General features: G+C 32.2%; 2 protein-coding genes across 2 annotated transcripts; one reads left to right on the top strand and one right to left on the bottom strand.

Annotated features, from left to right (window-relative positions):
• The first annotated feature begins 348 nt into the window (after window positions 1–348).
• On the top strand, window positions 349–12,892 carry LOC127712385 (TLC domain-containing protein 2-like). The gene is made up of 4 exons (XM_052218782.1): window positions 349–809; window positions 2,815–2,897; window positions 3,747–3,829; window positions 11,740–12,892. The coding sequence occupies exons 1-4, from the start codon at window positions 571–573 to the stop codon at window positions 12,106–12,108; spliced, it is 774 nt and encodes a 257-aa protein (XP_052074742.1). The 5' UTR covers window positions 349–570; the 3' UTR covers window positions 12,109–12,892.
• A 5,810-nt stretch (window positions 12,893–18,702) lies between these two features.
• LOC127712387 (transmembrane protein 17-like) lies at window positions 18,703–26,329 on the bottom strand. The gene is made up of 4 exons (XM_052218785.1): window positions 26,196–26,329; window positions 22,776–22,879; window positions 21,618–21,731; window positions 18,703–19,647 (listed from the first exon to the last, which is right to left on the bottom strand). Exons 1-4 carry the CDS (start codon window positions 26,311–26,313, stop codon window positions 19,372–19,374), a joined length of 612 nt encoding a protein of 203 aa, XP_052074745.1. The 5' UTR covers window positions 26,314–26,329; the 3' UTR covers window positions 18,703–19,371.
• Between the last annotated feature and the right edge of the window lie 1,039 nt (window positions 26,330–27,368).

Genomic DNA, 27,368 nt, shown 5'->3' with positions numbered 1-27,368 from the left:
TTTATAACTTATTGACAATTCTGTAAATTAACCTGCCTCTCGACAATTGAGTATTGAATGTACGACTATCGTCCTTACGACATTTCAAAAAACAAAAAGCAGAAATTAATTATTCATTCATGAATGGCGGGAAAAGGTAAACATTAAAGAGGGCTTCTTTTAATAACTCATATAGGAAATCGACAAGGTATTTAGGTAGTATGTCTTAGTATTATGCTACGACTGATTTAAAGTTCAATTGCGCCCAATAGTAATTTAGTATACTAAATATGGATATATTTATTATTAATCAATGAGATCTTCGGACCATATAAGTATTTTGTGTTCAAACAATGCAATGAATGATTATTGTAATCAATCTCAATCTGAACATCGCGGCCTTTCAAGTGCGACTACTTATTCTACACTTCATTGGTACTACCATAATGTTGTTTAAAAACTAAAAAATAAATAAAAAAACGTTAAATCCTTTAATTTTTAGATCAGGGACTACATTAAACACAATATTTATTTTGTCTGTCATGGATACAAGGATAGAATGTCATTGATACACAGAAAAAAAATCTGATAATGTCGTCGACTTATCAACTTGAGAAAATAGTTGGCACTGAGGACGATTTTGATATTGAACTTTCAGATAGTTATGTTGTATTTATATTGACCGGAGCAGCGTTTTATGGTATAAATGCTTTTCTACAGCGTTACGAGAACCAGAAAGCATCAGCCAACGATATAGACCCATGGCGGTGGAGAAAAATAGTGGTATCGTGGATTCACGGATTCATCATAGGAGTTTGGAGCTTCGTAGGGTAGGTATAATTTGTTGATTACCAAAATCATCGGAGCACCTTAGTTCGTATTGCTAATTTATCTTTCTATATTGAGTTGTTGTTTGACTTCGCTGCTGTATATGTGTATATATTGGCACTCATACCACATCTTCTTATTTATATATATTGATCTTTGTATTTTTTAGATTCAATTTTGTATCATTTACCCTCATTCCAGTGATAACTTATCTTAAAAATATACACTAACGAAGAGATATTTGCCAATACTCCATTGGCATGACTATTCTAGTCCATTTCGAATTATAGATAAAATTATCAGACGAAATCATAAATTTGAGGCCAAAGGGTTGACTGAGGTATAGAAATATGATCATCCCTTGGTCTTCTTCCGACCGGTAGTAAAACCCTTGTCAAAGTGGGGCGTCCCTTTAACTGTGCGTGATGTATAAATTCGCATCCACGTCCGCCCAGAATGGAGTCGTTAATTCTGGTGCATCGAGTAGAGAGAGTGCCACACTCTCTACACGGTAAAGAACCCTTGTAACAACTTTCTTAAAGGTCCGTATGTGGCCTGTTGCAAAAACGAAATTTCTGCCCTTATCCAACATACCCTCATTTTCCGGGTGGTAGTTCAATTTCCCGCTCTTCATTCCGGTCGACCCCTATATGGCAGAACCTACTTATTGTATTGATTGCTAATGTGTTCTTGTCCTGAACATATATGAAATATTTGCCCCTGGAGTAAAGAAAACAACAATCAATCAATCAATCATATGCATCTGTACTGGTAACTAAATTCGTGTTTATTCATTTGTATTATATAAAGGGGGAAACCTTCATTGTTGCTCAGTCTTTAGTTTTCTATGTTGTGTTTTGTGTACTATTGTTTGTCTGTTGATCTTTTTCTTTTTTTGCCACGGCGTTGTCAGTTTATTTTCGACTTATGAGTTTGAATGTCCCTCTGGTATCTTTCGCCTCTCTTTTTCAATAAACCGAATCAAATGAAGAAATTGATTGTTTCATTTGTGCATATGTTAACTTTTTGTAAGCAATTAATCTTTTAAAATGCTTTGTATAGACGTATACGTATATATAGATTATTGATAAGTATTTGAAATCATCGAACTATATAGATATATTCTTTAATCGTTGATCTATTTGTGTCTCTTGGATAAATTAATTGTTCATTTAGCTCGTTTCTTTTGATCATTTCTAATTAATAAATAGTCATATATATTTATGCAAAGTTTGCACATTTTTAACTGATTTTCTGTATCTGTTTTGTGTACGGTATGTGCAATTTCCTATAATCAATTTGAATCGATTTTATTCAAATCAAACTCCACCTGAAGAATCTGAACCTCTTGAGCTCAGTTTACTCTTTTCAATTAAATGCTTACTGGTAAAACATTGTAAGAAGAAAAGGAAGTATTGATTCATAACAATTTAACAGTAACATTTACTGTCAATCTACACTTTATTTTGGTTACCGTTTGTGTTCGTTTAAAAGACATTTATTAAGTCTAACGTTGCGAAAAAAGACTGTTTGACAGACGTGCACACACCTTGTAGGGTAACCAAATGAAAAGTTTTGTAACTATACGGAGTATCGATCTTTTCCTATTACACGTACAGCTGATGGGAGAAGATACCAAGGAAGCAATATAAAACAAAAATCGAGAAAAAACTGACGTCATAGTGACAAAAAAGAAGCTGAAAACCCCCTGGAGTAGACAAACTACAATCCACAAAACATTACACAGAAAACAAAAGAACACAAAAAAAACAACAGAAAACAAAGAACAAAGAACGCAGAAAACAAAAGACAGAGCCACAAGAACTTCAACAATGGAAGCCGAGGGGGGGGGGGGGGGGGTAGGTAGTGTTTTGTTGGGTTTGTTTTAGAGGGGCTCAGATGCTCCAACAAGCAGTAAGCAGTGTTATCAACACATGTGTAACCATCTAAACATTCATTCTGTTTAATTTTGAAACACTTTCTGTATTGCCTTTTATTAATTTTCAGATTGCTGTGTTACCCGGAACTTTTAGATGACCCGTTACTGTTTGTAAACACTTCGTCATATATGTTGATTCTAGTATCTACAGGTACGATACTTGAACTGTTATTAAACAGTTGCTCCTACCTTTTTAGCCATAAAAGTATTCAAAAACATGGTTAGATTTTAAAACATTTACAAAATACTAGATAGTAATCAAAGTTGAATTATACCAAACCGACTATAACTCTAGTAATTAGACCTGACTAGGCTTCGCCGAAAAGAGACTTTCTGTCAAAGGACAGCTAATACTGATTCTGACAAATGAAATGTAATATCGTAGCTACACTCGATCCCCAGTAACGCCGGAGTCATGAATAGATATAAAAAGATGTGGTATGAGTGCCAATGAGACCAGTGGCGGATCCAGAACTTTTCATAAAAAAGGGGGGGGGGGGGGGGGGGGGGGTGCTGACTGACCTAAGGGGTGGGGTGGGGCTCCAGTCATGCTTCAGTGATTCCCTATATAATCAACCAAATTTTTCCCACGAAATTTTACCTAATTTGCAACAGAATTATTCGTTAGACTTAAGAGCGCATTTGGTTCTTATTTTGTTTTGTAATGAAAAACAAAACAGTGCTAGTGGAATATTAATGTGTTTGGTTTTACAGAGTCCTTTTAATATCAAAGAAGAAATGTATACTTTATTGCGAACTACTTTTAAAATTGTGCGCACACTACAATATCTTAACGGCTTAAATTTTAAAACTTATAGTGCACACAATTTATTCTTTCTTAATTTTACTGATATCGTCAGTTGAAACGGAATTTAGGAAATATGCTCTTCCCTCAAATATATCTGGCCAATTCTAGCTGGTACCAGTAGACATATTTTCAAAGTATTAATCCCAGTTTTAAATGCCATTATATAATTATTGCTTGGTATATTTTTCGCAGGGTATTTCTTTTATGACGCATTAGATATCATTGTAAATAGCCGGATACAAGAGAAAATGGGCGTATTTCTTCATCATGTTGTTGTAAGTACAAAATGTATATATTAATGACATTTCAAAGAATAAAAAATCTACAGAGAAACAAAACAACACCAAGATTGAGACACTTGAACGTTGTACGGAACAGAAGCACAAACAACATAAAACCACTAGAACAACACATATCACTAAAAGAGAGGTGAAAGATACCAAAGGGACATTCAAACTCATAAGTCGAAAATAAACTGACGATGCCATGGCAAAAGAAGAAAAAAAGTCCAAAAAACAAACAACAGCACATAAAACACAACATAGAAATCTTAAGAATGAGCAACAGGAACCACCAAAAACCGGAGTGATCTCAGGTGCTTATTGTGTTTCCGACGATTGGAACATATACGTCATCATCTGTGAAACAGATATTCCATAACAGTCAACCAACTCGTGATAGCGTCCGTAAAATGTTCGAAGAGATGGCTTCAACTTCACCACGTGGACCTCTTGATTTGATAGCTTCCTATAGAGCAGCAACCCTCTATCATGAAAATTGTGATAGAAAACGCAAGTCCCGGAATATCGTATCATCTGGGAGATATAAATTCCATATGAAGTTGCTGCTGGAATGTAATCTTTTAATAACAACGTTCAAATTATTTTTATTATAAATATTTATAGATTATTGATGGTTTTTCAAACGAGAGGATTTTTCTCTGCTACAATCACTTCGAGGGGCAACGGCACGAGCGCCCTTAGTTTCTAGCAATAATTTTCTATCTCAAGCGACTACTGTAGCATGATATGAAAAATTATCACAAAAAACAAATCCAAGCAAAAATACACCAAATAGCAATAATCTTTTAAAACAACATTCAAATTATAAACTGATTTTTTTTAAATTTCATTTTGTTTGATTAAGTACCATTACACTTGGCTCTCATGAGTGAGTGTTGAGGCAGGGATGAATTGCACTTAACCATTTCAAAACATTCATATGAAATATATATATTTAGAGTCAAGTACCGGCTACCATCAGAAATTCACATGGCTTTCTTTAATATTCTTTAACAGAAAGACTGTTTGGATATATTATTTCAAAACCATTCAATAATTCCGTGGACTCGTACTTTTTATCCTCCTTTTTTTATAAACGGAATGAAGTTCCAGCGGACCAGTTACCGACCTTTTATGGATCTATCCACTAAAAGGTAGTCATTTTCACTAAATCTGATTTTAATGTCACATTTTCTAATTTCTTAGCACACAGAGAAGAAGAGACAGATACAACGAGCGCATTTTCATTTATGTCATAAATGTGGAAGATATATTCCTTTTCAAATTCTGAATTTTCTAGAATTCATTGAAATAAACAGCAAGCTCTGTACTGTACATGAGCAGAAACTAAAATTTCATAAAATCTTTATATATCAATTTTAATTGTTTTCAAAGAAATTTGTATTTTAAAGTAAGCTGTAATGTAAATTCTTCGAAACAAAATCAAACACAGGTATATTTGGTAAAGGTCACTGTCTTCGTTCCTATAAGATATGAAAGACGTTTTAATTTGCAATTGCATAAACACGGTGAGATTCTAAAATAAAATACTTATATATGATATTCATGTTTTCATATTAACACGATGCGTTAAAACAGAATTTGTCTATTATTCTCTATTCTGTAAACCCTATCAAGACCCTTATTCACTGTTCCTTTCCAAAGAAAAACAAGAATGTGTCCATAGTACACGGATGCCCCACTCGCACTATCATTTCTTTGTTCAGTGGACCGTGGAATTGGGGTCAAAGCTCGAATTTGGCATTAAAATTAGAAAGATAATATCATGGGGGACATGTGTACTAAGTTTCAAATTGATTGGACTTAAACTTCATCAAAAACTACCTTGACCAAAAACTTTAACCTGAAGCGGGACAGACGGACGGACGGGCGGACGGACGGACGAACGGACAAACGGACGAACGGACAAACGGACGAACGGACGAACGGACGCACAGACTGAAAAACATTATGCCACTAGGTGGGGCATAAAAAAAAAGAATATGAAAATGAGTAGAATACTTTATAAATGTTAGCGCTTTTTCTAGATTTACCTTCTTCAGGATCGATAGAACACAAAAATTCTCAAAATTTTGAAAGCCAAGGATGCATCAATACTTTTATACTTGAGGATTTATATGATAAAATAGGAAACAAAATTGTAAAATCCACTTAAGATCATCTTTGCCTGAATTAGTTTCTTAATAATTTCTAAATATCCATTGAGAATTTCAGAAAGTCATGTTATAAATCTTGTCAGTACCAAAGCACTGACTGCTGATATGGTCATACCCTAAAGGACTAACAGTCTACCAGTCACGGTGTCGTACCAGTGTTAAAAACGACAATAACACATTATAAATTTGGATTCACCTTAATCAGAAAAGCTGAAACACCAAAACTTTGAAAGCCAAGGATGAGGCCAAATGAAAGGTGTACGATAGAGGAATACAGAAACATGATTTAAGCATGTAAACAAAGGTTACTGATTGATGCAGTTGAGGACTATGCAAGAAAATGGGAAAAGCGCGAACCAGACGAACCAGAACTGGACACTTTGTCTGAATGGATCAAAGCTATTCGATCATGCATTCAGAAGCGCATTCAGAAACTACGATGAACTATGAGCACAAGAGTTACTAACCCTTTCAAGAATCCGGAGGTTGTGAATGCTCTATCCTCTTTGCATGACAAATATGTCGATATTCCAGCAGATAAAGCCTCCAATAATATTGTCTTCATATGTAAAAACCATAATTTGCAATGTACCACAACAGAGCTTGGAATAAATAGAACAACTGGTAATCCTACATATTCTTTAACATCATTTACCAAGGATGAAATTTTACAAAATCACAAATCTGTCCTTCTTTCTTTTGGTATCAACATCAAAGAAAACGAAGAAAATTTACCGTCATTATACTGGATACCAAAACTTCACAAAACTCCATATAAAGAACGATACATAGCTGGGTCATCAAAATGTTCGACTAAACATCTTTCTAAAGTACTGACTACTATTCTTTCTACAGTTAAAGATGGGCTTCAAAAATATTGTGATGAGATATATTCTACCAGTGGTGTTAACCAGATGTGGATTCTCAAAAATTCGGAAGATCTACTGCTTAATCTTCAATCACAATCTTTGCAATTTTGCAGCAACATAAAGACTTTTGATTTTTCTACGCTTTACACTACTATTCCCCATGCCCAGTTGAAAGATCTTTGCCTGAATTAGTTTCTTAATAATTTCTAAATATCCATTGAGAATTTCAGAAAGTCATGTTATAAATCTTGTCAGTACCAAAGCACTGACTGCTGATATGGTCATACCCTAAAGGACTAACAGTCTACCAGTCACGGTGTCGTACCAGTGTTAAAAACGACAATAACACATTATAAATTTGGATTCACCTTAATCAGAAAAGCTGAAACACCAAAACTTTGAAAGCCAAGGATGAGGCCAAATGAAAGGTGTACGATAGAGGAATACAGAAACATGATTTAAGCATGTAAACAAAGGTTACTGATTGATGCAGTTGAGGACTATGCAAGAAAATGGGTAAAGCGCAAACCAGACGAACCAGAACTGGACACTTTGTCTGAATGGATCAAAGCTATTCGATCATGCATTCAGAAGCGCATTCAGAAACTACGATGAACTATGAGCACAAGAGTTACTAACCCTTTCAAGAATCCGGAGGTTGTGAATGCTCTATCCTCTTTGCATGACAAATATGTCGATATTCCAGCAGATAAAGCCTCCAATAATATTGTCTTCATATGTAAAAACCATAATTTGCAATGTACCACAACAGAGCTTGGAATAAATAGAACAACTGGTAATCCTACATATTCTTTAACATCATTTACCAAGGATGAAATTTTACAAAATCACAAATCTGTCCTTCTTTCTTTTGGTATCAACATCAAAGAAAACGAAGAAAATTTACCGTCATTATACTGGATACCAAAACTTCACAAAACTCCATATAAAGAACGATACATAGCTGGGTCATCAAAATGTTCGACTAAACATCTTTCTAAAGTACTGACTACTATTCTTTCTACAGTTAAAGATGGGCTTCAAAAATATTGTGATGAGATATATTCTATCAGTGGTGTTAACCAGATGTGGATTCTCAAAAATTCGAAAGATCTACTGCTTAATCTTCAATCACAATCTTTGCAATTTTGCAGCAACATAAAGACTTTTGATTTTTCTACGCTTTACACTACTATTCCCCATGCCCAGTTGAAAGATTGACTTCACCATCTACTTAAACAGAGCTGTTTCTATAAAAATGGGAATCGTAGATACAAATTTCTTGTTTTGGGTTACAATAATTCATATTTTGTGAAAAACCAAACTGAATCTATCAGAAAATATACTGAAGATGATATTATCAAAATGCTGGACTTTTTGATCGACAATATATTTGTTGAATTTGGAGGATTGATATTTCAACAGACAGTCGGTATTCCAATGGGTACTAATTGTGCACCCCTACTGGCCAATTTGGTTTTGTACTCTTATGAAGCAGAATTCATTCAGAACTTTCTAAAAGACAAAAAGAAAAAACACCTTGCGAAATTCTTTAATTTTACTATCAGATATATTGATGATGTCCTATCATTGAATAACCCATATTTCAGCCAATACTTACATCTCATATATCCCAATGAACTTGAAATTAAGGATACTACTGATACTAGAAGGACTGCTTCATACCTTGATCTTTTCCTCAATATTGACACAGATGGACGACTTCACACGAAAATCTATGATAAACGGGACGATTTCAACTTCCCAATTATCAATTTCCCATTTCTCAGCAGTAACATACCCGCTGCCCCTTCGTATGGAGTTTACATATCTCAGTTAATACGTTATGTTCGTGCATGTTCACACTATACGGACTTCATATACAGGAGTGTACGCAGAAACTGCTCCAACAAAGTTATGAGGAGGACAGATTAAAAATGACACTCCGTAAATTTTATGGACACCATCACTAATTGGTTGATTCATACGATGTGACATTTTTACCACGTGTTAGGTTGTGGTTTACCATTACGTCGTCTGATCTTTTAAGTACCGAACGTGACTTATTCCCGATTGTGACTGTTTTGCCGAGTGTGAATTCGCATTGCTATAAGACGTTTCACGGTATTTTTCTATCCAAAATCCATGTATTTAGTTTTGATGTTATATTTGTTATTCTCATCGGATTTTGTCAAATGTCTTATCGTTTGTAGTTGTAAATCTTTTTTCTGTTCTATTTGTGTGTTACGGTAAAGATAATTAATCACCCAGTTCATTTATAAGATTTTAGTTTGGGTCAACTAAATTTATACGATGTATTTGGTTTACAGTTTGATTTAGAAGATATACCGACATAGCTTGATAATACAATTAATTATCTAATTACTACCACACTTGTATATTAATAAGTATTGTAATTTTCATTGTTATTAATACATGTTATATCAGTTTTACAAACCTAATCTTGAACTCTATCCTATTTTTTGGAAATTTATAGAAATTTATATGTGACGTCACATTGTGCGTCGATCTCTTCGGCTAACATATAATACGTTGTTCGGCTGTGCCTTTTTTATGTGCTGATTTAGGTTGTTTTACGTATACGTTTTTATTCTGTAGTTAGTCACCACTTCGGTGTTAACATGTATATCTATTATATAGTCATTTTTATAAATTTACTGTTTGCAAAAGTATGAATTTTTCTAAATACTAAGGATTTTCTTATCCCAGGCATATAACCTTAGTCTTATTTGGCACAACTTTTTGGAACTTTTGGTCCTCAATGCTCTTCAACTTTGTACTTGTTTTGGCTTTCGAACTTTTTTGATCTGAGCGTCACTGATGGGTCTTATGTAGACGAAACGCGCGTCTGACGTATTAAATTATAACCTGGTACCTTTTGATAGCTATTACTTGTGTGTGTCTCTGTCCTGTATGTTCTCCCATTTATTTGTATTGTAGTCCTGTCATGTAGTCTTGTCATTTTAATGTTATATTTAACATTGCCATAAAAGCGGGAGGTTTGGCTAGCCAAAAAACCAGGTTCAATCCACCATTTTTTCTTAAAATGTCCTGTACCATGTCAGGAAAATGGCCATTGTTATATTATAGTTCGTGTCTGTGTATTTTGCATTTTAGTGTTGTGTTTCTGTTGTGTCGTTGTTCTCCTCTTATATTTGATGTGTTTCCCTCAGTTTTAGTTTGTAACCCGGAATTGTTTTTTTCTCAATCGATTTACGAATTTCGAATAGCGGTTTACTACTGTTGCCTTTATTTAACTTGAATAATCTGAATAACGGCATTGAAACTCAGTGTTGTATGTGTATACTGTAATATCAATATTTTCATTTCAATTTGCTGGTTACAATGTAGAATTATTCATAGAATTTTGGGAACTCATTCGGTACGTCATAAAATGAAAATTCTGAAGAGAAAAACCTAAGACCATAGAACAACTATTTTGGAGTTGTCATATAGTCTCCAGTCTCTAGCATGCACTAAACAATTAGATGTTTGAAAAGACAAGTATTGAACTGCATTCGAATATCAAAATTATTTCATTTGGTAACTTCAAAATATATAATTTAATATTGCTAAAAATAAGATTATTTTCTTACAAACTACTATTTTTACCGAACAAAATTACAAAAAGTATTGCCACATTCAAATGCTTTGAAAACAATTTAACAGAAACATTTGAACTTAGAAAAATACATTTCATTTTAAAACCTCTTTGAAGATGAATATAACAAATACTTATATAGAATCACTGATTCCCATTTATAAACTAAATAAAAATTGGTGTTTTTTGTTTTATCAAATTTGATTGAAACACCACAAATATATATCCAAGAACGAAATAAGATTCCGTCTTTTTGTTATAATTATTTATTTTTAACCTAATGTTATATATATGGGAAATACATTTCCTAACTCATTCGGTATTCAAGAGCTTATAGCTGCTACTCAGACTTTATAAAACGTCACCAGTGTCTGAGCAGAAGGTTGATGAACCAGGGTTATGTCAAAGAACGCCTCGTCCTTTTTCTAAAAAAGTTCATCGGAAGATACCAAGACCTTTTTGATAAATATTCCGTATCAACTTCACAAATAATACATGATGGTCTTGAAGTATAGATTCTAGGTACTGACGTTGTTTATCATCTTAATTACATGTTATTGTGTTCTGTTATTTGTCTTTGTAAATTATCAACCTTTGTTTAGTCTATTTTTGGTAATATCCTTTTGGTGTGGCTCGGTACTTATGCATCCTGCCAATTGTTGTTGTGCTGTGGTCATTTTCTATATTCTTGTCTTTCATTTTTGCTTATGTGTTTTGTCCATATGCCATTTTGGTTTTTTTGTTGACGTATTTGTTGGTTTTTATAGTGATTAAGATTATAACACAATGTCGACTGCTGTACCCCTATTTTTGACATTTTTACCTATTATGTCTGTTTGTATTGTTCACGCATTGTTGTCAATATAATGGATTTTTATGCGACTGTCATACAAGTGACAGGTTTAGCTAGCTATAAAACCGGCCAGGTTTAATCCACCATTTTCTACATAAGAAAATGCCTGTACCAAGTCAGGAATATGACAGTTGTTTTCCATTCGTTTGATGTGTTTGATCTTTTGATTTTGCCATTTGATAAGGGACTTTCCGATTTGAATTTTCCTCAGAGTTCGGTATTTTTTTTTATTTTACTTTTTGTTATATATATTCCAATGTTGTTTTGATTTAAATTTCCTTGCTGTGAATATGCCATTCTGTATACCTTTGTTCATACATGGTGTGCAACCCTATTAGTTACAATAAAGCAAATTCATTATACAAAAAATATTTTCATTGTAGGTTATAGCAGCATTTGGATACATTTTACATGTCAAATTATGTGTTGGATATAGTCAAATAACACTATTGGCAGAATTCAACAGTATTTTCTTACATGGGAGAAAACTCTTACGAATGGCAAACTTTGGATTTGATACAAGTTTATATCGGATATTTTCATATCTTAATATTCTTACGTTTTTCGTTTTCCGTATAATACCTTTTAGTTATTGTTTATATGGCTGTTTTGCCGATCGACACCGAAGTTATGCGTTTATTTTCTACCTGCTGACATCTGTTAATATCGTTGTGGATGTCGTCAATGTTGTTTTGTTCTGGAGGATTATACAATCAGACTTGATTAAACCGTATTTGAAAAAGAAACACTAAATTTTGAAAGATTAGTAACTGTTATAACTATGGAAATTTTTCATATCAGTTCAAAACTGACTTTAGAAATAAGCCGTTACCACTACCCGATTGTTCGTTTGAGTACTATTTTCTTTTTAACATGGGAACGCTTTAAGACTATTCCGTCGAGAACAGAAAAAGACATAAAGTTTTCCAATCATTTTTCTGGAATGGGAGGTTACCGATTACCCATTTTCAATGTTTTGATCCGACTTGAAGATATAGAACAGTAACTTTTATTCCAAGGGCGTGAAATTTGATTTGAAAGGAAGTCTTCTACTGTGAAGTTTTCTCTGTTTGAAAAGAGAAATACCAGCATCACTTGCAACTCGTTTTTTCGTTTCTTCGATGTTTTTTTGACGTGAGAAAAAAAAAAAGAAATAATGGTGTTAGCCAGAAAGTTTTTCCATCAATATATAGGATTTTGCTAGTTTTTCTTCATCTTCTTATGTTTTTTAACAAGATGTTGTATACAAATTCTGATTCATATGAGTATTAGAACACATGTCGACTAGTTGAAGCGCACAGATAGCACCCATAGAAATACTGACTCTCTGCTGGAATCTTAATTCTAAAAACTCAACAAAATACGTTGTCGATCAAAAAAGTCCAGCATTCTAGCTACCCAATTTGAAGTAATGTTGGATTAAGCAATAATTTTTAAAAAGTGTTTCGGAGAAATTTTTTTCCTTTTGTGATGTTTGATTCGAATAGGATGATAAAGAAAATGTAATAATTTGTTTTTGATTTTGTTTTTGGTTTTTACCAAAAAATAGTCGTGATGAAAATTATTACGAACCAAGAAATTGTAAAAACAGACTTTGTAATACCATTCAAGTAAACTCTTTGTTGTGTGTTACGAATAGCTTTTCCTACCGGATCTCAAAAGAACTTTGTGTGCTTATGTTCTTTGTCAATTCTACTGAATGTAACACATACTTAAAACAATTTTATGGAATAACTACATGAATTATCTATGTATTGATAATCCAAGAATTTAATTCCTATCACTATTTTTGTGGTATTGTCACAAAATCTGACAAACTGAATAAGTGTGTAACACAAACTTATGAAATGCTTCCTATCGGTCCCGTTACAAAGTTCCAGAAATATAATAACATCATTTGTAATAAATTAGAAAGAAGCTTTTTTCAATTTTGTAAAATTAAGTTTCGAATCACACTTGCGGATTCAAAAGGTATTGTATAGTATCTTTCCCTTAATCAAACAAATCTTTGGGGAAGAAAAACCTTAGTGTTTCGGAGTTTTGAACATTTAATTTGCAGAAAATGAACATATCATTGATATTCAATGTCAACATAGAAATGCTGACTACTGGGCGGTGATGTTCTCGGGGACGAAACATCCACCAGCCAGTTACATCGAGCCAATGGTTGTAAAACTCATCAAAGATAACAGGCTTTAAATTGTAACCCCAGACGTGCATTTCGTCTACAAAAGAATCATCAGTGGCACTTGAATCCAAACGTTGGCGTATCCATTCAAATAAGAAGTTGAAAGGCAATGAAAACAAAAAATTCGAAGTTGTAGAATGCAATAACGCACTTTGTGTTCTATTCACGATTGTGACATTTTAACTGAACGTGGATTTGCAATACGTGTGATGCATAGCAGCAAACGATTACCCTGTCGAGGCAACCGGTCTCTATACTTTGGGAGTTTATTTGATTTCCGCAGTTTTTGTTTGTTAACATTGATTTGTCTCTTATTATTAAAACGATTAACGAGATTTGAACATCGGTAAAACACTGTAACAGTTGCCTTACTTATTTGTTATAAAGTCAAGAATAATCTGGTGTGTATTGTTTAAATCAGACAAACTTATTCCATGTTACAATTGCTGACTTCAAAAAATGCATTCTCAATTTTATTCGATAGTATGTTCTCTGATGTAAATGGGTTGAGTTTAAATTAATGACAAACAAGCTTTATTACAATGTTTTCAACCCATTTTGTAACAAAGTATCAGAAAGGTATAACGTCAAGAACAAACTATTGTATATTGTTGAAACTAAGATTTAGGTCGTATACCGCAATTTGTGACCCTAAAACAGGCAATGTATAGTATCTTTCTCTTACGCAAACAGATTAAGTTAACATAAATTTAATAAATAATGCAAACCGGATCAATATTTCAATTCCTCTTTGTATTAAAAAAAACTCATCCAAGATACCAGGCTTATAATTTGTGATTACACAATTATTAATAAAGATAAGAAGAAACTATTTTCTTTTATCAGAACCAAATTTAGTTTCTATACAACAATTACATGGTGTAAAAAAAATCTTCTGATAGCGTCTCCATTTAAGGTAGCACAATACAAAGATTTGTTCACCCCCAAACAGACAACATTAAACTGATGTAATTTCTTTCATCCAGCTCTAAATTTTATAAATGAGGTACCAAAAGAAAGAAAAAAGATTAATCTTTCAAATGGTGATTATTTCATTATGACATGATTATTACATAATTAATTATTATGTAATTAGTTGCTATATTGTGATGTCCACACTTGAATGAAATTATCTTCTTTGTTATTCATACCATCTCAAAATATTTTATAGATTCTTGTGCAACACAGTTTGACCTCCAAAAGGGTGTCTCAGATTTTTCCTATTGTATTTCATTCTCTCATAAACCTTCAATGAAGTTTGCAACCTCAATTCATAAGAGATCATTAAATTAAATTGGGTATAAAATTTGTTCTATTGATGTTTTTTTGGAAATCTGAGACACCCTTTTAAAGATAACTGGTCAAGGAACAACATGTGTGAAAATCAGGCATATAGGGGCACCGATCTAGGAGCTAATTTCATTTAAAACTACATTTTCATGACAAAAATGAATGTGTCACAACTGAATAAATAAGGATTTTCCTACTTGTACCCCCATTAACTTCAATATAATTCACACATGCATCATGGGGATTCTTCATGATTGGCATTTAATCTTAAATCAATTAGGTTTTGACCAGTAAGAAAGCATTCCAATTCAGCAATTCTAAATATATTAAAGAAAATGCACACCCTATGCATCAAAAATCAGATCTGGCGGGAGATGTTATATCATTATTGACCTTGCTGTAAGTCAGTTGCTACTGATATGGTCAAAACTCCGCCCATCAAGATAAACCTTTACTATTAATGATCTCAGAAGTTTAATTACACATTGCATTTACTTTTTTCAATATGGATTTTTTGTTTTTTGAATTGTTACAAAAATTAAGTTATGCATGTGTACACAAAATGATCAGTTGGTCAGTCTAGAGGATCCTTATGGGGGATTTCTAGAATTATAATTGTATACAATGACAATATTGTGTTTTACACAAAGTAGATTTTTTTCATTTTTTTCATTTTTTGCAGTTTGAAAATGAAATCTTTAATTTGTATTTTCTATTAAAAAGAATTCATATTTAAACATTCTCCTCAAGAAATTTTAGTATAAACATCAGCAACATTAATTGTTGTACAATTATATTTGTTTAATATTTATACAAATAAGTCATTCATATTTTGATTCCCTCTATAGCTCCAAATAGTTGTTTTGTTTTTTCTCCTAGCAGCTCCAATACAGAAATGTATTTTTATTAGGAATTCATTATCTTCATTTTTCCATAAATCCCTAATCCACCTCTTTTTCATAACTGTTATTTTTATTGCTGGTCAGTGGTCGTTAAGCTACCAAATGATTCTATTGATTAACCACATAGTACTGCCCACATGTTCTTGTATTGTATCAGTCAGACACGTGCATTTGTTTATAAAACTAATTATCACCAAAACTCATTAACAGTGCAAGATATGTAAATATTTTTTTCTTCTGTGGTTTTTGAATACTAAGAAGTAACAAAAACAGCTGAAATGAAATTTTGATAAAATTTAGTTGCTTTTGTATTGTGCTACCTTAAACAAACAGATTTAATATAAACATAAGGAAATGGAGTATGAAGACCAATGAAAAAAACAATTTACCAAAGACAAAGGGTCAGCTATGTCAGCAACTACCATGTCACAGCACAGCCTTCAAAAATAAGCGAAACCCATACCGTAAGGTAAGTTTTGAAAGGTCATGTACTATCAAAGGGTTAATCAATTGAACAGAGAAAACCCAATGGCTTAATTTAAGCTAATGATATATACAAAAACAATTTTATTTGACGGCAGGAGAATGTGGTGGGATTGAACGTGTTCTTGGGCGCTAAAATCAAAACAAACACTATTGGTTCGATTCATACGTATTCCCACGAGTACCAAGGCGAAAGTAAAAAATATGGGCGTATAGATAGGTGTTAGTACTTCCTCAATGCAGATAAGAGTTGGGATATGCCAGTAAATGAAAAAAATAAATAAAAAAGTGAAACGATATTTGCCTTATGTCTTTTCCCATTTGGAACTTTCCATTTTTTGTAGCAGCATCTGTATAAAGAGTATATATCGCACAGTAAATATCCCATGGCTGGACTTTATTTGAAAGAGAGTTGTTGTCCTTATCAAGAAGCTATTGCACCAAGGGTTTTAAATGGTAAATTTGAAGTCATATTTTGACATTTTACTTGTCAACGTATATTTGTTCCACCTAACAGAAGTAATATTTATTCAGGTGGAAATAATATTCCAGAATATTACTTCCACTTGGAACTTATATTATAAAAGAACTTCTATTTCGTGACATACCGACCCCATGATTTAGTAGACTATTATTAAGATAGCCAGGAGTATGTTTCAGTATGGGTTTTACTCATTGTTGAAGGCCGTACGGTGACCTATAGTTGTTAATTTCCGTGTGGTTTGGTCTCTTGTGGAGAGTTGTCTCATTGGAAATCCTACCACATCTTCTTATTTTTATATCCATTAGTCGTAGCAACATTACTATCCTCTTTACATCTTTATGATTGTCACCAAATGCGACTTATCATATATTTTTACATGTATAAGTGAATGAATTTGAGTCTTAAACAATCATTTTGATCTTAACATCAACTGAAAAGTCTTAACATTAAATTATTTAGGAATGATCAGTCTTAAAGTTAATTTTCAGATTTATCCACTGTGGCCAATTCAGTACTGTTCAGACAATTTGTCTTGTGGTCAATTCAGTTCTGTTCAGTAGCTTTTCAGACAATTCAGTATAGTGTTGATGTGTACAGGATTGATTGATGTTTGCTTTACGCCACCTCAGCACAAAAAGGCTATATGTTGATGTGTACAGGTAAGTAGCAACTACTTAATAGTCTGAACGTAGACTGAACGGATCTTAATTGACTGCAAGCAAGTTGTCTAAACAATACTGAACTTTCAGCAATGGATAAGTTCTAAAATTGGCAGAAAGACTGGAAATTACTTAATAATCTAGTGTTCAGTCTTTTGAGAGCTGTTCAGTTAAAAACTGATTTACTAATAATGACATCAACAACACAACAGGTTACTGGTATTACACCTTCACAGGTAGGTCTACAACAAACATGGGGATTTCAGTTCTGAAATAACTAATTTCCAAGATATCAACAGCAATAAACAGTGATCACTGTAAATGACCCAAGACCCTGATGGTGTGCATACTAGTCACAAATCAACATAGCTATACCAATACTATGACCTTTCCTATTTGATTTCTATTGATTTATTGGCTCTCAATTTATACATTTCTAGTCATTACCACTATTTAAAAACAAGTCACATCAGTTGCATGAGTGCTGTACATTACAGGAGTATTATCATTTAAGGAATGACTGTAATATTTGTTCTGTCTATGAAGAAATAACATCAAAAATGTGGTGCACACTGAATAACCCGTGTAGCATGTTATTTAAAAGTGTGTACCACACTTTTGAGGTTATTTCGAATAGACAAAAAAACATTACAGTCTGTCCTTACAATTTAATTCTAAATTCCATTTTAAAGGAGTAAATCATGAAAAAACGTTTATGACGTCACGGTCACATGACAAAATTATGTCTATGAGCTGATAGACAAAAAACTTTCAGCCAATCAGAAGACCTGTTACATTTAAAATTAAATTATTCAAATATGTTATTATGACAAAGTCCCACATGCACTTGACAAAATGGAAAGCAAAGGAAAAGAACTTTTATTGCTGTTTTTGATCTAAAGGTCACAATGAGGCCTTCAACATAAAGAAAAAGCTCATGCATCAGTTCAAAACAACCCCTGGTACTAGTTTGGTGTGCATTCTTTACTAGATCATGAAAATGGTATATATGTGCAATAAGGCAAATATGCTTGGCCATATCTACAAATTACAGACAAAAAGGGGGAAATAAATCAAACTCTATTTTTAATCTTTATACTTTAATTATATGTTTAAACAAAAGTAAATAACAATAAAACTATCATTAATCATACTCCTATACATTTATAAGAAAATAAATAATGGGTATAGCCATAAACTTTAAATAATTGTGGAATTTTATCAAATGCACTATTTCACGCTATGTCCTTGCTGTAAATTCTTTACAAAGAGCCCTTTGCTAAAATAGCACTTTGGAAAGAGTGACAAAGTAAGTACAGAATAAATCATATGATACAAAATAAAACAATAAAGTTATTCTTTGATATTCAATGTTCACCTTAAAACTGTACAAAAAATATTCTGGACGGATGCAGTAAAGACAAAACTAATACACTATTTAATTCCAAAAATACATATTCCTGGAATAACCTTGATCACACATGATTAATGATGAAAGTAGGGCATGCCAAAGATTGAAAAAATATGTGACATTTATAAAAGTATTATTAACATTTAAATAGAAAAATAAAAATATTGAATTTTACATAAATTCATCAGTTAAACTTTCTATTTTACTTTTTTTCATTCAAGAGAGTTAGAAAAAAAATCATTTTTTTTTAAATCTTAATATTTTTTCCATGTCAGATTTAAGCTTTATCCAGAAAAGTAATTAACATTGTGTCTGACTGTCTGTTCTTAATGAAAACCCTTCATGCATCAAAATAATTTCACAGTTTATGATGTCAACATATTTAACTATTACCAGGTGTTTATCAATCAAAAATTATTCTTAATTAATTATTCATAATCTCAGTGATGAATTATTCTATTTTCTAAATCATACAAAGATCAGCCAACATTATTTTTATGCACTTTGCTAATTGATTTTTTCATAACAATATAGACCTTCAGACCAATTATAAAGCGGTGTTATATTTCCTTTGATTATTTTCTCACATTCAATGCTGCTATGAGTAATCATATCTATCCTGCCAGTATTCATCATCTGCTATATTTTCTAAGTCTGTAAATTGTTTTAAATGGAATTTTGTGACTTGATAATTAACCATAGTCCTGATAGCAAAATAGCCACATATTGATTCAAACACAACAAACATGGCTTCTACAATATGTACAGCACGCTCAAATGGTAAAAGTAAAGGCTGAGTGTTGAAAAGTAGAAGTAATATCAGTGGTAACTGAATCAGTACTGTCAACAACCAGGAACCAGCCAGCTCTGGTACCTGTAAACAGCAAATTATGTTGTTAATATAAAAAGGTTTTTACTATAACAAGCTTTTTTATTTTGATCACAATTTCTAGTTATTTCAATGGACAACAGTTACAATTTTTATTGTTCCGGTTTCAGTTAACATGGTTAATGAAGGTTTTTCTCTTATATGGCATCCAGTCAGAAAAATTTCATAACAAGAAAGGCTTTGGGTTGTTGACACATTTATTGTCATCCAACATATTTAATTCATTTACAAATGTAACATATTATAGGTTTCTGAAAAGTTTATGACAAATGGGTGAAAAATTTTCACTAATGCCTCCCAAAGCAACGAAAGTGGTATGAGGTGTGATAGAAATTTGATCTTTGCAGACATCAAACTAACAATCTATCAAGAGAGATTTTGTCTAGGTTCTTACAGTACACTGAACATACAATGTTATTATGTAAAAAAAAAATCTTCCTGTATTATGTTCACCAACTAACTGTGAAAGGGGATATAATACCCTTCAAGACTAATTATCTACTGAATCACCTTCTAAGTACTGTATTTTCAAGATAATGTGGCTTATCATATGTTGTTTGGCTATGGTGGATGGCTGTCTCATTGATATTTATTTCACATATTTTAATCAAGTACAACAACAATAACAGAAGAAATCTTATAAAGACAAACAAATACAAAAAAAGATGATTAATGGAGTAATTACAAATATCTCTCTCTCTTAAAAAATATCTTACAACTTCATCAGACCATACCAGGGCTTCCAAAACGGTCATATATGCCGGACATTTGTATAATGTCCGGTAAAAGTCCGGCTGGGAAAAGCATGAAATGGTCATCTACTTTTTAGTTTTCAAGGCTTTCTTAAGAGACGGTCATTTTAACATAATTTACGATCTTTTTGACCCAACATTTTGCCTTTAACAGCCACACATTTCCGGTCATAAAAGTGACATGATCATTAAGTACTATCAAAACAACACCTACTTTAATACCTTCTCATTTTAATCAAGGCTAATTAGTTGTCGAACAGCTGAAATTTACCTGTTCAGGTGACAGGTAAACTATTTTGAACCGGACATTGATCGGTCTATTCAAAGTTATTTTCTTACATTTCAGCGGTTTGCATCTAAATTATTTAGTCAAAAAGATTGAAATTATCAGAAATACGTTTACAAATATGATTTGATGAAAAAATTAAAAAGGTGAAAATGAAAAATCGTCATAACCACGTTGTTTGAACCAGAGACATGTCTCTGTTTGAACTAGTACACGTGTGCCCATGTGCGCAGGTGTGACATTTAATTATGCATCCTAATTTCTTCAAAAAATGCTTAACTTGTCATTGATACCTTTATCTCACGTTTATTTCGAATATATTCTTGAAGAAAAAACGTAGAAAGAGTTCATACTTTGCAAACGTATACGGAATTTACTTATACGTCTCTGGTCCATGTTTTACCACTGTCAAGATAACATCCGGTATTACTTCAAAAAACGAAAGTAAAGTTTTTGACAACGTTATTTTGCACAAATAAAGAGTCTAAGGCAGATATAAGTACGCTGATGTTGCACACTTCGAATGATGCACTGCCAATTTAACAGTTTACGTCAGAACTTCAAATTTCAATCAAAGAAAGTTTAATATCGTTTTTTTTAATGTCAATCATTGGGATGGCCAACTCGGCAACTGATTACCATAATTGCCTTTTGTTTATTTTGTCTTTAGGGATTAAAATCGGGATAATATATAAAATGTCTGGCTGGCTAAAAATAATTTTGAAAGCCCTGGACCATACCTAAGTGACGACCCCTGTACCTTACAACTATGATTCTCCACTTTTAGAAAAAAAAATTGTGAAAATGGTCACTAGACTTCTCTTAAAATGCAGGGATGGCAACATTATTTTAATCTTTTTTTTTTTTCATTATGAAATTATTGTAATGCAGTTTTATACTGGCTACATAAATCTTACCCTTTCAGCTAAGTTGCCAACAAATCCAACATACAATCTGATGACCTCCATTATGGTAAACACTACATATATGGCTATCAGTAAAATCAGATATAATGTGGACAAGTAAGAAAACTGAAATAAAATATATATACCAATCATTGGTTGGTTACAAATATATCACAACAAAATATACAATCCAAGATTTTTTTAAACGGTATATGTCACCAAGTTCATTTTCAATAAAATAAGGATTATACATTATAATAAATTCAATAGTTCTTCTATCTAGATCCCAAGAAAAATATAGCAAAAAGAATAATGTCCCAATGAAGTGTTTCCTTATGAAAAATCTGGTATTCTTCATTGGTGAATACTATTTGCTTTATCACATAATAATGCATATTGATCTTTGAACAAGTTTATTACACTCGTTACTGTATTTCAAAATTCTTCTAATTAGTTATTCTTGATAAAAAAAAAAAGGTGCTGTTACACCACTGTTCCAGGTTAAGGAAGGGTTGAGCGATCACAAACATGTTTAACCCTGCCACATTCTGTATGTGCCTGTCCCAAGTCAGGAGCCTGTAGTTCAGTGATTGTCATTGGTTCATGTCTATCATATTTGTTTTTTTGTAAACTGTTTTGCTATAAATTAGGGTGTTAGTTTTCTAAATTGAATTGTTTCATATTTTTCATGTTTTGACCTTTTATAGCTGACTATACAGTATGGGTTTTTCTCATTGTTGAAGGCCATATGGTTGCCTATAATTGTTTACATACACTTCATTTGAACTTTGGGGGATAGTTGTCTCATTGGCAATTATACCACATCTACTTATTTTTAAATGTACAATTAAGAACATCCAATGAAATTCTGTTAGAAAAAAACACTTAACTTTATAATATCAGTATTACAAGCAACATAATCAGTACAAATAAAACAATACTGAATTATACCATATAATTTGTTCAAAATTCTTCATCTGCTAATATTAAAATCATGCCTTCATACACACTAATATCGGCTGCTGTACTTCCAAGAACTATGCCATGAATAATATAGGTAGACAAACAAGAAGAAAATAAAAAACAAAAACATTCATACATACCTCACATCTTCTTTTATTCAGAAAAAAAGTTATGTGCAAGTAGAATACCAAAATTACAAATACTTACTTTCACTTCAAATGTAACAAGTGTTGCTGTTAACCAGAATGGAGCAAAGAAAATGTTGAAGAATAAGGCCATCTGTAGGGGCAGGTTTGTAACATATTCATTTCCTGAAAATAAAACAATTAAATTACAAGTACTTTATTTACTGATTATGAGTATGTCCATAATACATAAATTGATAGAGAACATCAAGAATATAATAATATCATAATGACTGAATGTTGTTTCACTTGGAAATTATATCATGTATATATACATGTTGATTTTATTTAAACTATGTGCTGATTTATTCACATTTTATGCACCTGTCCCAAGTCAGGAGCCTGTTGTTCAGTGGTTGTCGTTTGTTGGTTTGGTGCATAAGTGTTTCTCGTTTTTTATATAGATTAGACCATTGGTTTTCCTGTTTGAATTGTTTTACATTAGTCTTTTTGGGACCCTTTATAGCTTGCTGTTCGGTGTGAGCCAAGGCTCTGTGTTGAAGGCTGTACTTTGACCTATAATTGTTTACTTTTTGCACATAGGGACTTGGATGGATAGTTGTCTCATTGGCACTCATACCACATCTTCTTATTTATATTTGTTTACATCATTGCCGTTTTGACTACTCAGTACTGCATCCTCACATTCATAAAATCCTTTTTTGTATTGTTTCTATATGTAACTTGCTTTATGTCAAATGGCTGCTATTTCATCATCATGCATATTCAAATACAATAACATGTGCCACAACTCTATAAATTATGATTTATTTTATAGAATAACTCTTATAAAATGTATCATTTCATGTATATTTTAATTTTAGTTGTGTGTGTGTAAAAAGGAAAATTGATACTGTTCTTTTCTTGTTTCATATATAGATGTTTAGACTGAATGGAAATAAAGATTAAATTTTAATATCATTGTCCAGTTAACATGTACCATGTTAAGTTTATTGGTTTCCAACCTCAATCATATTTACTCTTATGATTTTGAATAAAAGTTAGATAACTGTCAAATTATTCTGAACAACAGTGAACACTATATAAATTTCATGCGTCCGAAGCGCTTTTCTTGATTTACATTGTGTACCTTCACCAGGAACGCTCAAAGCCCAATATTTGAAAGCCAAGGAGGTATAGGAAAGAGAACCAGTTGAAGAGCTATATGACCAAAAAGGAATGAAATGGTAATTAGATATGCAAAGCTGAACATTTTGAAATCTTGAATAATTTTTTTTGTAATTCAGAACCTAGGTCTTAGTACTATATCTCCTCATTAAGTTATTTTCGGTAATTTTTTTTCACTGGAAACATATACTTTGATTATACTATACATCATACATGTAAAAAAAACTTTGAAAAATTCCGGTATTTTGCAGTATCCATGCAAACCACAATTGAGCTTACATCTGTGACACTTTGATCACAAATTTTGCATTGCTTGAACTATTATTTCTTCAAACAATTCTTGTTTGTGGCATGAGACATATATCTTGTGACTTTAATTTTACTGAAATATCTATGATGTTAACCCAAAAAATTCAGTCCTCTACTTGATTTACCTTCTCCCTCACAGGGTATCGGGTCCGTTCGCGCCCAATACACGTTCGCACCCCACACGTTCGCCCCTAGGTCCGTTCGCACCCTTTTTTTTATTCAAAAAACTGATAAATTTTTAGATGTTTTGTAGATGTTTATATCAAAATATTTTTATTTTCATAAATAAAAATTCGGGAATTTTTAAATGAAATATTGTTTTAAATTGATTTGATGATTAATTATTAAATGTTAATTATGTATGATTACTGCTAATTGGTATTTATACAGAGCCTAATATGGTGTTATTGTTGAGTGTTTAAAAATCATGATTGTTGTCATGGTTGCTTTAACTTGCTTTAAATGTAAATACTGCATGTATTTAGCTTGGTATGAGTAAAACTTTGAAGATTTTAAATGAAAAACATGAAAGATAATTGTTTTTAACAGCTTGGCTCCTTTGATCTCATGTGTGTCAGAATCTCACTTTATTCATAAACAATGAAAAAAAATATTTATAGCAATACACTATCCAAAACATGATTACGAATTATTCAACACATAAAAAAAGACGTTGTCAGAATCCCATTTCCTTTTGAAACAATAAAAAAGAAATATTTATAGCAATACACTAACCAAAACATGATTAAGATTTTATCAACACCTAAAAAGACGTTGTCAGAAACTCATTTTATTTAGAAACAAGGAAAAAAAAAAAATTATATATATGATTGCGTTGGATAAAAACCGCAATTTTTATACGTGTGCATGCAAAACAAATTTCTTGTTAGAGGGGTCTAAATACTGCACAAACAACATTTTCCAAAAGACCAAAAAAGTGAAAAAGTATATTTTAACAAAACGCATTTGACTAACAGGTCGAATATATATATATAGAGCAATACACTTACCTAAACATGATTAAAAATTATTCAACACATAAAATAAAATACTGGTCGTCAGAATCTCACTTTATTTAAAAACAATGAAAAAAAAAATGTTTATGGCAATACATTTACCATGACACAAAAAAAACCTTGTCTGAATCTCACTTTATTTAGAAACAATGAAAAAATATATATTTATAGCAATACACTTACCAAAACTCGTTTACAAATTATTAAACACAACACCAATAAAAATTGGGCGCGAACGTGTAGGGTGCGAACGGACTTTGGGTGCGAAAGTGAAAAGGGGGCGAATGTGCATGGGGGCGAACGTGATTGGGCGCGAACGGACCTGGATTCCCCTCACAGGGGCCTGAAGTCTTTATAGATAAAAATGTGTCAAGAATCCAGGATTTTGATTGACTCTTTCTCTGGATGAGAGAGCAAATCAGTTGGTACGTGTAGACTAAAGTTATCGAGTAGTAAATGCTGAGCTAATTCCAAATGCAAAATTGTCCATTTTTGATTGACTACATTGTATGTCTTTAAACGTTAATGAAGCCTTCATAGAGAAGTGGAAGTATATAACTGTTAAACAACTGAATTATTTTGGATAATGTGATGTTTGTTTACAATGGACAATTAGCAATAAGGTGTAAGATACTGGCTGGTAATATGGTAAGTCCTATAAGTCAGTTCATTGAACATTAAGTTTATGCAATGAACAGCCCTACCTGACGAAAAAAATTACCGTCTTGAAGTTAGGATATATATATATTTTAGAGCTGTATCGTAATGGTTTAAATAGAATAAATTGTTATTGTCTATTAAATGATCAGGAATAGTCTACAAGAATATAGGCTGAAAATGGAAAGGAGTAACTAGAAACAGTATTTAACTTTAAGGTAACTGCTGCTGAAATAAATCTGAGTGTTGTGTTTCAACATGATTTTCACAAGAAACAACTGCAAATAAGTAAATCTTCGTAAAATAACAGGATTAACACTGAGCTTATTCACCTGTCTTTTTCAGCTGGTATTGTTGTGGATCCTGTGCATCTTTTGATATGGGAAACAACACGTCAGTGAATGAAGTGACCGTTTTCCTTAAAGATCTCCCCAAAAGTGGAGAATCCATGTTTACCTTTTAGCGGGGTATGTCACGTGATGTAAACATCCGTTTTACATTTCATTATTTTATCCAGATACATTTTCATTTATAATTAACATTTATTAAGCTTTTTGCAATGAAATATGATTTAAAACTAATATGGATGACTTTGGAAGAAAAGTTTAATTTCAACAAAACTACGAGATTTTTCGGTCAACCAATCAAAATTCCGCACCAAATTTTAAACAAACGGAAACCTTCACACGAAAACATAAACAGATAAACAGGTCAATATTTAAAACATGCTGTGGTAAAATAAGAAACCCACCACAAAATAATTTAATGAAATGAATTCATTATGATAATGGAGAGTGATATAACCCTCCTTGTCAGATAGATACATGTAGTTGACAAAAAATAAGGATTGGGGGAAAAATCGGAAAATTCGACGTAACTTACGTAGGAACGGACATGAACCCCCTTTTTTCTAGTCTATGTTACAATTGTTTACTTATAATTTATTTCAGAAAATTATTCTTTATTTAACATGTTTGTGCTCATACCAAGATAATCCTACAAGGCATTTTAGCATTCTGATTGGCTGAAAGTTTTTTGTCTATCAGCTCATACTCATAGATTGCTGACCGATTTAATAGACTTATCCCTATTTGGGGATATGCGCCACTTGACCTGAGAATTTGTTCCACTTGAACTATTGACGTCATACAACAATCATTTTTCCTTTGTGGCATCGGACATTTTCTCTTGTGACATCAAAATTTTACGGGAACTTTTGTGATGTCCAGTAATGGCAGACAAATAGCAATAAGGTTTTAGCAGTCTTAGATCTTTAGATACCAGTATAGTCGTCTGATCTGTAATTTTACCCATTGTGTCCCTATTCTATATTTTGTAGGTGTTGCAATTGACACTAGCTAGATTGTTTCTCTTGTCAATATTAAAGTCTCGCATGTACAATTTTCTCTCTGGTAAACAACTCACTTGTACTTTGATTATACTTATAGGTGGCAACTGTATTAAAATATTTAGAAACAAAAAAGGAAAAAATATAAATTAACATT

Source organism: Mytilus californianus, unplaced genomic scaffold, assembly GCF_021869535.1.
Source record: "Mytilus californianus isolate M0D057914Y unplaced genomic scaffold, xbMytCali1.0.p SCAF_8, whole genome shotgun sequence".
Taxonomy (NCBI): Eukaryota; Metazoa; Mollusca; class Bivalvia; order Mytilida; family Mytilidae; genus Mytilus; species Mytilus californianus.
This window is presented reverse-complemented; position numbering and strand designations above follow the sequence as displayed.

Excerpts from the sequence above, each read along its gene's own strand:
- LOC127712387 (XM_052218785.1), bottom strand. The coding sequence starts at position 26,313 with ATGGATTCTCCACTTTTGGGGAGATCTTTAAGGAAAACGGTCACTTCA. Across the intron at positions 22,880-26,195 it reads ATACCAGCTGAAAAAGACAG|GAAATGAATATGTTACAAAC; the intron begins GTGAATAAGCTC and ends TTTTATTTTCAG. Across the intron at positions 19,648-21,617 it reads TTGGCAACTTAGCTGAAAGG|GTACCAGAGCTGGCTGGTTC; the intron begins GTAAGATTTATG and ends TGCTGTTTACAG.
- LOC127712385 (XM_052218782.1), top strand. The coding sequence starts at position 571 with ATGTCGTCGACTTATCAACTTGAGAAAATAGTTGGCACTGAGGACGAT. Across the intron at positions 810-2,814 it reads GGAGTTTGGAGCTTCGTAGG|ATTGCTGTGTTACCCGGAAC; the intron begins GTAGGTATAATT and ends ATTAATTTTCAG. Across the intron at positions 2,898-3,746 it reads GTTGATTCTAGTATCTACAG|GGTATTTCTTTTATGACGCA; the intron begins GTACGATACTTG and ends TATTTTTCGCAG.